Consider the following 12,045-nt stretch of genomic DNA (forward strand, 5'->3'; position numbering starts at 1 on the left):
TAGACTGCAGTAACATCATGAATGTGGCAGCTTGTTATCGTAAACTGTGTTTACACAGAAGACATTTTTACTTGGCTGCTTAATGAACTCTGTTACATCGTCTCTGTTTTTAAGACGTGTGACATTTATTCCACCGAGACCAAACATCTCGTCTTGCAATGTCAACAAAAGTGAAAAGTAATTTGTGTATCTGCCCCGTGATTCTGGTGCGCTCTAAAATTTATGTTACCTAAGTTTTGTGACTGAAGGTTGATTTAACCCAAAGTATGATCTCTTGACAGAAGTCCTGAATCATCACTTATGACTACCAGCATGTTCTTAGTACTTTGCTGTGTATAGTACGTTTCCGGGCGTCAGCGGCTCTGGAGAAAGATTGAAAGTTGACTGTAGAGTCTCATTTCCAGGTTGTTAAATACAAACGCTTCCAACGATACTCGCTGCACCTTTGAATCGTGTGTAGAAACAGCAACTGACAAATCCTGCACTATAACATATACAGTATGCCTTTAAGTGCCCTTTAAAGCTACATTATTATTACTGCTGTATCAAACACAAGATGTGAACAATGTATCAAGATACTTTTTCTTCAGTGCTGCACATAAATAAATTAGATGTAACAAGCTGTAATAACTTTCCTCTCTGGGTTCCTGTTTCTGCTGCAGTTTGATGCCACGCTGGACGTCCTCTCATCCGTCATTGTCCTCTGGCGCTACAGCAATGCAGCAGCTGTGCACTGCGCACACCGAGAGTATATGTGAGTGGAAAACATCACGCTGAGTTCAATTAATGTTTGATTAATGATGAGTCTACAGTTTGTGGTGTGATGCAGTTTGGGTTTCTCTTCTCCACCTGCATCCACGCAAGAGAGCTTCTGCACTCGACTGTTTGTATTAATCTACAGTATTCATCCATCTCGCTCTCTCTCTAATTATTTTTCCTGTTGCGTTTCATTTTCTTCTTCTTCTTAACATGTGTTTACGTCAATGAAAGTGTTACTTTCAGCATTTTTACTGATGTGAAGGCAGCATTTATTTACCCAAAGATTCCACTGGATGCATGTGCGCCGCGTTCGGTTATGCTCCATCGTCCGGCAACCCCCACTGGCTGTGCTTTGAGTCTGGCACGGTGCTGAACCATCAGATAGCTGGAGTTGCGGGACCGAGAGGTTCCTGTGGTGATTACATAATCACGCGCAACCACAGTTATATGTATGTGTTATAAACACAACAACACAAAGTGTTCCCAACCGAAGGATTAGAAGAAGGGCTTGTATTTGTCTCTTTTATGAGATTTTTGTGCTGGCGTCAACACGGAGTGGTTTATTCTGAAAATGAACTGGATGTTATGTTGTTGTTTTTGTTTTGGAGCCGTGACGGAGCGGAGCCGGACCGAACACGTATCTGGTTGAATCTAGGGGTTAGTTGTTAAAGGGGAGAGGGGTCATTTACCTTGACTGGTCTTTAAAACAGATTACATAAACTCAACATTTCCAATTTTTGTATTAACCCCTCATTTTCAGCTGCCTGCTTGCCCCACAGAACAGAGTGACGAGGGGGAGTGGTTGAAATCTCGGCTGGACAGATTAAATCATTTTACAGACTCAATTTCCTCATTTGAGAGTGTGAGAGTGGAGCAATATATTCCCAATAGAACAAAGTCACCTCACTGTATGTCACCGTACATCGCTGCTGAACACAAGCCTGTTAATCCATCAGTATTCAGGTCTGCTGCAGCTCAGCTGAGCTCATCCAATGGCTGTCAGGTTGCACAGAGCTTTGTTCATCTTACTGCAGCACCTCTGCTCAGCTCAGAGGGGTCGCACACGATGAAAGAGCGAGCTGCCACTCGAGCAGCCAATAATACACACACACACGTGCACACACACACACACACACACACACACACACACACACACACACACACACACACACACACACACACACACACGCGTTAGTGGGTTTTGTTTTGTTTGTTCTTTTTCTGTCATGACAGAAATCTGTCTCAGCCCACATGGCTTTACAATATGGAGGACTGGAAGAGCCAAAATCAAAAATAAATAATAACTCTATTAATAAACAACTTAATAAATGTGTCATTAAAAGCACCAAATATAATGTTGAACCAACCCCCTCATTAGCGTAACAAATCAGATTGCTTTAGGAAAAAAATAAAAAACATAAATAAAAAAGTTATGGGAAATATACAGGGATAAAAAGAAGAGATCGGCTTCAGAAATAGATACAGAAATTTAAAAAATACATTTATAGATGAATAGATGAAGAGAGTATATTAATCAATTATTATTTAAAAAATTATAAAATGGGAAAGAAAATAAATAGGGGAATTAAAACAAATCTTAATAAAATGTGTATCACATTTTATACATTTATCTGCCTACATCTATTTTGAATATATGCTTTGGTGATTTTTATTTTTTTTACTTTATTTTTGATTTTCGGCAATTTCGATCCTCCATATCACAAGACAGTTTTACAAATCATGCATCTTCCTGTAACACGGATACGAAAACAAAATACAAATAAAGGAATGAGACTGAATGAGACTTTTAGGTTACTCTATTTAACTGAGAGAATATATTCAGAGGCAATAGAGACAAAATGGGGCAATATTATATCATTATTTAATGGAGCAATGTTGAATTATGTTGGGGTACGTTGATAAAGACTGTCTAGGATGAGAGTAAAAGACCCATATATGTGTATTTAGGCTACATTTGTATTTCGTAGCTATTTTAATATGCCATCTTTCCCCCATTATACTTTATCTGTGGGATCTGCAGACATCCATCGCAGTGTTATTTATGTACTTGTTAATGCATGCATGTTTTAGCACTTAGAACCCCGGCGACTCTCAAACTGATTCATTTTCAAACGAGTCTTGGAGAGAAGCATTTCTCAGAAATATGCAGACTAAAAGTTGCCTTCTCTCAGGGAATTGTTGCAGTTTCCCCGTGAGCGACCACCATCCATATCAGCAAAGGATAAACACCACTTCACTGCACCTGTCAGACGCTGTGTCTCCGTTCCGTAGTAAGATAGATGGGACACAGATATTATAATTCAGACCCGGCAGAGGAAGTGAGAATGCAAATCAAGATGTGGAGAGGCATCTTGTTCCAGTGCTGCCACGGAAACACAGTGTGCACATGAAGCATAATGCATCCCCACCCTCTCTAAAACATCCACCTCATTATGCCTGATATTTTTTTAATAAACTATCATCACAAAGCGCCGCCCTCGAGCGCTCAGTCGGAAGTCGGGAAATTGTTTATTCTGGTAGCGCTTGGTGCCTCAAATACACTGCAGACAGTCTCCTGACACCTGCCAAACGCTGAGATTATGTAGTTTGAGGTGTGGTTTTCAGATTACTTGTATTATCACTCAAATCAGACTGCTGATATACATCATACAGTGTGCCTGACACTAATTATCATCAGCCTGTCAATATTTAGTGTGATTGAAGGAATTGATGCATCAGTAGACTTACTATTACTGATGTGAATGATGATGAATGAATGATGCCCTGCTGTAATTGAAGCCAGCAGGCAGAAGTTGTAATGGCTGGATTTTGTTTTTCTTATTTTTTGTTCAACTGCTCCTTTAATATTTCATAGAGGCTGGTAGAAACCTTTTCCAGTTTGCAGACGTCCAAAGGCCACAGCCAGGATAATTTATTACAGTTTATGTGAGGCTTCTCTGCAGCAGGAAAATGATAGATTGTCCAGATTCAGATGCAAGAGAACGAAACAAGATAAAGTGTCAGCTTCTCTGGTTATTGCAACATCACAACCGCTAACACTCTGCTCTCTCTGTCTGTCTGTCTGTCTGTCTGCAGAGCGTGTGTTGTCCTCGGGATTGTGTTCATTCTCTCCTCCTTGTGCATCCTCGGAAAGGCCATCCATGATCTGGCGACCAGGGTGCCCCCAGAAGTGGTAAGAACACACACACACACACAGACACACAAACACACACACTGGGCCACAATGCATAGGGATATGCAATACATAGGGATCTTTCCCTAAAGTTAACCAGGTGTTTTTTGTTGCCTTAGTGGAACCATACGTATTACATTATAGGAATAAATGATTTCAGACATTTAGGTTTATCTATTATAACAGAATTAAGTGTTTTTTCAGTTGATTCTTAGTCTTGGTGTGTCCTCGGAGGACTGTTGAAGGACTGTTGTCTTGAGTTGGAGACTTGTATACCTGCTGAAGGCCATTCCACAAATAATGATTTGGAAGCAATGCTGCAAGTCAAGAAGTTGATACTTCCGAGTGGATCCTCCCTACTTCCGATCTAAATATTGTCCCAGAGATGCAGGGCCATACCGCATGGTCGCGAAGACTTCCAGCAATCAACTGAATACAAATGAAAATGGCGACTAGCCTATGAAATAGTTCCTGCGCGTTTCACAACACAAACACTACCTAATGTAAAAAGTGATGAAAAGGTAAAAGGTAATTGTTCACTATGTGCGCCGCCAAACTGCTGTGATGTCCTCTGTGTTTATGTTGGAGGATCCTGCAATTCTGACTCGGATGAAGATGCATGTCCATTGTACTTCAATGTTTTTCCAAGTTCAGAGCACAGTGGGATGCAGCATGTGATACTGGGTGAGCTACTGAACCCTAAATTGCTCTTAACGGCTGTTCCATCGGTGTGTGAGTGTGTGTGAATAGAAATATCATGGGGTGCTGTGGATACGAGGTGCTGTATTGCTCCTGATGAGCGGGTTGGCACCTTGTATGGCAGCCTCATCAATGCCATCAATGTAGGGACGTGTATGCGGTCGGCAGATGAGAAAAACACTATATAAATGCATTTACCTAGCACGGTAAATGGACTTGCATTCTCTAACTCCTCAGCTGTAGTTTTGTTACAGAGGCTTTGTGTTATACATTTTAAATGTCAAGTCCTGATCGAGACAACCCTGAGAAACATCGTCAGGGTTATTTTTTGGGTCCAAAGTCAACCTCATACAAGCGTTTTTACAGGCTGTGTGCCACCCACCACACTAACCCATCAGACTGTAAATAATGTGTGTTCAAAAAAAGGGAACCCTCTGTCCAGCCTCCCGGTTGTTATATTCATACTTCAGGGCCTTGTAGTGCCGGGGCAGAGTTCTGCATGTGGCTGTCTGGATCGTGCGCGGGGCCGTGCTTATTTATTCATTAAGTGCTTGTTTAATTCAAGGTTAAAGCATTTTTTCGAGGATTTGCCAGTGCCGAGACAGAGCAGCTGTTTAAACCTTACCTTGGCTGTGTTTCATTAAAAAAAGACACTTTTCAATAACTGCTGTTTTTCCTCCAACAATATAAACAGTGTGTTTATGAGAAAAGTGGCAGGTGTATGAGTGTACGAGCGCCCACACACACACACACACACACACACACACACACACACACACACACACACACACACACACACAAATCTGTAAACTGGCATAATGAATGAGCCTTTACAAGAGCCCAGAGTCAATTTGAATCAATACACGCACAGATAGTACATGTACACACAGGCAGACGCATAAGCGAACTCCACACACACACACACTCACAACACACATGGTTGTGAGTGAGGTATCTTTTTATAGCCCTCCGCTGTGGCTCTGCTGACGTCAGAGTTTTTTGTCTCCCTCCACCTGACTTTTATTCCTTTTTTTTCTCTTCATCACAGACACACACTTTCTTTTTAATGTCAACATCACCACCACCACACGCACACACACACATGCATACATACAGTTTCTCTGGAGGTGTTAAGACGATGAATAAGGTCTCAGAATAGTCTCAAATTTGTGTTGCTGGGGCACGGCCTGACTCTTCCATCATCACACTGTTTGGGGAGCGCCCGTCGCATCCTCTCCAGCTCTGAACCCTCCTATTTGGTTTGTAAATGATTTAACCCTCACCATCTGTCCATTCCTCTAACCGATGAATCCAAGACAGAGAGCAGGGCCAGATTGTTCTGCACCAAAAACAGAGAGTTCCTTTTCAAGTTTTGCTATTATGTCGTTTCAAAGGTTTTAAAATGCACAGCAGCGCTCCAAAAAATCCCAAAATATCCTCACATTTCGCTGCTGGTATTGTTAAACTCAACACAGCTCACTCTTGAATTTTAAAACAGCATTGAGCCGAGAGGAAATTTGAGACTTGGAGGCTCTTTAGCAAAATCAGGGTGTCAAGAGTGTATTTGAAAGATGCCGTGTGGATTTCTCTTGTAAACAAAAGTGCATTTTCTATACACTTGAAGCCTAAAAATGGTGTTGAATGCATTTCCATCCCAGTTATTCGTTTGCAATTTATACACATTTTCAAACCGGCATTGTTTCTATCCATATTTACACTGGCAGCAGTCTTTGTCTCCCTTCACTTCTCTGGTGTACTCAGTATGTTAAATGTTGAATTAGCCTTGGTCTTGTGGACGAGACACAGACAAAACACGTCCCCGCTTATTTCAGTCAGGAGAGATTTCACTCTGAATGAATAAATAATATTGTTACTGCCATGTGCACTTTGAACACGGCGACTAGGCCCCGTCGTGACGTTCATTATATTTTAACTGGAAAGATGAAACTGTGATTATGATAGGAAACCCACCCATGGAGCCCAGATACTGGTGGTCGTGATGGGTTGGTGGATCTGATGAGCTGGAGGAGAATGGGGTGGAGCACTATAACTATAACTTCACTATAACTATACAGAGGTTAGCTTTAAGCTAGCTAGCAATGGAGGCACTGATCCTTGTTTGCGTGGAACTCCCTAAAAACTTTACTTATATTTCGCCTGAGTGATGTGTCCCTGATGTGCGTTGTCGCTGGCTCGCACAGATGATTTTTAGTTTTTGTGATCATCACTGTCCGTGGCTTATTATTAATCCAAATCATGATCTTTTTTACCAAACCTTACCAAGTAATTATGTTGACAAAACCTAACCAAACTGCGCCTGACAACTGAAAATGTTCCTTAAAATAGCTGAAAACAATAAATTCACTAAGTCAAAAACTTCTCACCACAGAGGGGACACGAACTCTGTGCACCTGCATGGAAGTCTTCCATGGCTGAGACCCTTGTATTCATAGCCTCCCTTTTCTTTTTTACTTGTGCCTGTGCACATTTATAAAACAGATTCAATAAGCTCCAGGGTAGCCGTGAATTTTTCCATTAAGTTGAAACCCTCGATTTATCCGCTTGCCAATATACCAACTGTACAGGGGTTAGCTTTAAGCCAGCTAGGAACTGATGCACCTATTGTACGCATAATCTCTCTTCTTTCTCCACTTTTTGCTATATGTTTATGAAGCAGATTTCTAAAGCCCAGAGTTGCATTGATTTTTCACTTAATTTGAAACAGTTTTCCCTCCCAATGACGTAACTTGGCCTCAGTGTGTATCACCTCCCAGGTAAAAACAACTCTTCTTGTGCTCACTTGCAAACTTTATATGTAATCAAGTCTAAAATTCACCTCATGTTCTGTCTGAACACACCTTTAGTCTTAGATTCACCTAAATGTTTGTCTCTCAAAGCTTTGCTACTATGCTGGATTAAGAAAATATTAAAATCCAGGTAGCAACAGACCAAGAGTCTCGACAATAAAAGTGAGAAACAACAGATTAAGAGTAGATGCTGGTAAACAACAAAGTGATGAAACGCCTGCGGATATAATCAGATTTAAAGCATAAATACGCTGATCTGTTATGTGAGATTGTTTAAGTGTCTGTACTAGACTACCCAAGTGTGTTTCTGCTCCTGATTATTTTTAAGCATGCGTTTGATGGTGTAAAAAATTGAGTCACTGGAGCCCCTTTGACCACGAATCAAAAGAGATAAGAGACGGAGGCAGAGAAGCAGGTTGAGGGCAGCAGCTAGTCTGCAGGCTGTGTTTGATGCTCCAGTGCCATTATGTTAATAGAAACTGTGGGTGTTGGGTCTCAGAGGAGCTTCCTGACACCAGCAGGAGCCTATTACCACTGTCTTTCTCTTTGACATTCTGCCTCTTCTCTTCACCATCCCGCTCCTTTCTTTGCAGCTTCAATCTGGACTCCAACGCTCGCCGTCTTACCTCACTGCTTCTTTTTATAATTTTACGGAAAATGGATGTTTTTTTGCATGGAAACGTATTGCATAACTATACATAGATATACACGTTCAGCATTTAGAGCAAGGCAACTACAGATTCTGGATTCCTCTCTGTCTCATTTATCCAGTCCATCACTCTACAGTGCTTCCTCCCTTCACCACCTCATTCATTATCTTTGGCCACTCTCGTTCTGTCCCCTTCACATCCAATCACTTTCACAGTTTCTCTCGGCCCTCTTTCATCGTTATCCCCACTCTCTTCCCCTGAACTCTCCGTACCAGCTCACCTAGTCTACCTCCGCTCATCACCATGTCTGTCTTCATTGCCTCTCGTTGCCTCTCTCTCCCTTTCTTTGAGCGTGTTCACTGAATTTTTCATCAAACAGCAGTCAGAGGTGATTCGTGATACCAGCAGTGATGTGTTTGTGTTTTGTGTCTGCGGGACTCTGTGCGTGACTCAAAGAGCCCGGAGAGAAATTAAGAAAACAAAACAAATCTTGGCAAAGCTCGAGAGGGAAAGTAGAATCGGCACAACTTGGTTCTGCAGATTTTTCCGACTCTAAGAGATAAACAGCAGCAACGCAGCATGTATACTGTAAAAAGTTGCCGCTACCTTGACGTATTGGCCGGTAAATTCACACTGAGTGGACAAAGGGTGAAGGAAACTGTGAATCCTGATTCGCATCACGTCCTGGTTGCTGGTCTCATGGCAGCCTGTCTGCGTCTAGTGCCTGATTAAACACAGAGAGCTGAGATTGGCTCTCCCTGCCTCTGTGTGTGCTGGATGGAGAGAGGGCAACACACACTAATGCAACAAATACATACAGATGGTGCATGCATGCAGTGACACACTTACAGTGTTTTTACAGATTGTTCTCAGATCTTCCTCCATAATTAACTTCTAACGGTCTGAATTAGAACCTTCATTGTTGAAACGTACAGTACATATACAGCAACAATGAGGCAATAGAGTATTACATAATAGGATATGATGCTGTAAAGAGACAGCCAATAAAAGGATATTATGCATGTGGAGTTAAACACAATATTACTCACTACAATGTAGCCACCTTTCCAAAATAAATCTCAATAGTGCACTAATCCAGCACAAGCTCTTCCTTATCGAGCCTCGATGTGATTCAAGTAAATGGAAGTAGAAAGGTTGCGAGGGATTAACAAGCTATTAGCCGACCAGCAATCAAGAGATCAGAGGAAGCTGATTTTGGTTTACCAGGAGGTGTGAAGGCCACAGAGACAGAGCTAAGTAAAAAGACTGGCTGTATATCTTTACACAAGGTACAAGGTCCAAGGTCATTTAAACAAGGGTTTAACTAATGAAATAATGATTGACCTCTAAATCTGTGTTGAAGATGAGTTCACGTGCCTGGGGGATGAAGTTGCGCTGTAGTCTGGTAGCAGCAGCGGATACTTCTGTATCTTTGGCCAGATGGCAGCAGGGTGGACAGACTGTGGCTGTGGTGGGTGTCGTCTTTCAGTATCCTTTCAGCTCTGTGCAGACACCTCACTTGGTACCAGTGATGTTCTGGGTGGTTTTAATCAGCCACTGTAGAGCCTTCCTGTCCTGGGCCATGCACAAACCATGCCAGTTGACCAGAAAGTTTCTGTTGGAAGTAGAGCCTTTTCTGTGCTTTTTTAACCAGGGTGGTGATGCGTGATATATTATATAGTTCACTGTATTCATCCTGGACTCTTTTAACCTAGTGTCCAAATGAGCATATGAGAGTATAATAGTATAATGCCCTCAAAAATTCCCACTCACTTTAAAAAAAAGGTAGTGTCCATTGAATATACTTTCAATTTATTGAAGTCTAGGCTATTTAATTGTTCCATATCATCGCACTATTGTTATACAAGCAAGTGATTTTAATACAAAGTGGTTACCACGGCATGTAAATGCGAATGAGCACAAGTCTTGCCCACTTCAAAGTTTAAATAATTGCTACTGAGTGATATCACTGGGACACAGGTGAGCAGGAAAATAGGGCGGGAAAAAATACGGACAGGAAGTGGAAAATAACACGAGGATATAATATACACAATAAAACAGGAAATTATTACCCAAAAACACAAACTATGACCAAGAGTAGTGTAATCAGTTAAAAGTAACATTACTTTTAACTGAAAGAAGCTTGTATTATTTAATACATTACATTTTGGAAGTACCTTGCCCAACACTGCTAGCAACACCTTTGTTTTTCCCTCCAAGAGTTAGTAAAAATGTCTGCTGTGAAAAAGGCCATTACATCTGTTTGAGCAGAGACCATCACTAATCAGCACTTCTGCATATGCTGTCTCATTTTATAAATAGCCCTGACAAAAGTCTATTGAAGAAAGGTGTCAGACAAACACAATCAAGTTGGATTTTTCTCACGTGGCTCTGATTGTCCCAGTTTCTCCTTTCTCTTCTCTCTCCTCCTCGACTCCAGCTCTCTCCCCCTGTTGGGCCAATTAAATCTGACAGAGACACTCTGGGGTCAAGTGCTGGTTTTTGCTGAGTCTGTTTGAGACTTATGTTGAAAACACCAGACGCTCACATCACTTAGAGGCGTCATCTGTGTGACCTTGGGTGGATGCACCGAGTCCAGCCTGTATATGTATTATTAATGGTTGAGCTGACAAAAGCTTTGTGGGTCAGTCCGTCTGACGGGTGATACTTTACTGGCGACTCTTTATCTTTATCTTTTCCTCTTTTTATCATCCAACAAACAAGGCTTGCCTCAACCTCTTATACAACTAACCTGCTTCTCTATCTCTTCCTCCCTGTCTCTGTTCAGGATGACTTCCTCTTCAGTGTCTCTATAGTGAGCGGGCTCACATGTGCTCTGCTGGCTGTGGCCAAGTTCATGCTGGGAAGAGTGCTGACGAGCCGGGCACTTATCACTGACGGTAGGGTAACACACACACACACACACACACACACACACACACACACACACACACACACACACACACACACACACACACACACACACACAAGCACACACACACACACACACACACACACAAAGTCAAACATAAATAAATGAACAAATGGCCACAGACGGGCAATAAAAAAAGGGAAAATAGTATTTGACTCTCACATGTCCTTAACGACTCTGTAAGGACACTCCCACACAGACTTTAAAAAATAAAAATCATAAAATCAGAACTACTTTTTATGGTGATTTGCTGAGGATGAATTGAGGTGTCCTTCAGCGTGAGGGAAGAAGCTGCTCCGTTGTCTCGTATAATTTGTTTCACCACCATCATATTACAGTTATTAATCTTACATAGTCACAAATAGATACATTACCTCATCACATCGTGAAAACAACTGTGTTTAAAACAGTAGAATAGTATTGCAAATATTTTCCGGGCCTTTCCACCGACACTTCTGAGAGTCAAATCATACCAGTCCATCACTGAGTCGAGTCAAGCCTTGCCAGCAATGGACCCTCTCCAGAGTCGGTCCAAAGTGCTGACATGTCTTGACCCTGGCCAACTGGTGATGACCCCCTTCTCTCCCACCAACGAGCCTGTGTTGAGACTCAACACGTGTCTGTGTAGGAAACCAGAGAGAAATTTTAGTTTAGTTCCTCTCCAGTGTCCCTGTTATTGCTCTCAGATACCTTGCTATGTTGTACTGTTTCATCATGTTTAATGTCTACCGCTTTAGGAGTCGTGTTAAGGTACTGCTGGTGAAAGCCCGGCATTTCCTGATTTTGCTGCTTCACAATTAAAGCTGTTAAATAACTAAATAGCAAAGGAGTTTTATTGTGAAGAATTTACAGGAAATTAAATGTGTTATTTCAATAGTGCTGCGGGAGGAAGTCGAACCCAGTAGAGCCAGGCTAGCAGGTGTAATGAAAAAACGACATTTGTGTCTGTTTTTCACTCGCTTAAAAAATAAATGCACATTGTAGTCAGTTCAAGATCTTTATGGC

The 12,045-nt window shown here is 41.7% G+C and overlaps 1 protein-coding gene across 1 annotated transcript in view; it reads left to right on the forward strand.

Moving 5' to 3' along the window:
* tmem163a (transmembrane protein 163a) overlaps nucleotides 1-12,045 on the forward strand; it is a 70,002-nt gene that overhangs the window by 49,470 nt on the left and 8,487 nt on the right. The window contains exons 4-6 of the mRNA XM_084362771.1: nucleotides 663-754; nucleotides 3,856-3,952; nucleotides 10,897-11,008. Of these exons, the coding sequence (XP_084218897.1) occupies nucleotides 663-754; nucleotides 3,856-3,952; nucleotides 10,897-11,008 (301 nt within the window). The remainder of the gene's footprint in view (nucleotides 1-662; nucleotides 755-3,855; nucleotides 3,953-10,896; nucleotides 11,009-12,045) is intronic.

Source organism: Pagrus pagrus (genome assembly GCF_965226575.1).
Source record: "Pagrus pagrus genome assembly, chromosome: 9".
Taxonomy (NCBI): Eukaryota; Metazoa; Chordata; class Actinopteri; order Spariformes; family Sparidae; genus Pagrus; species Pagrus pagrus.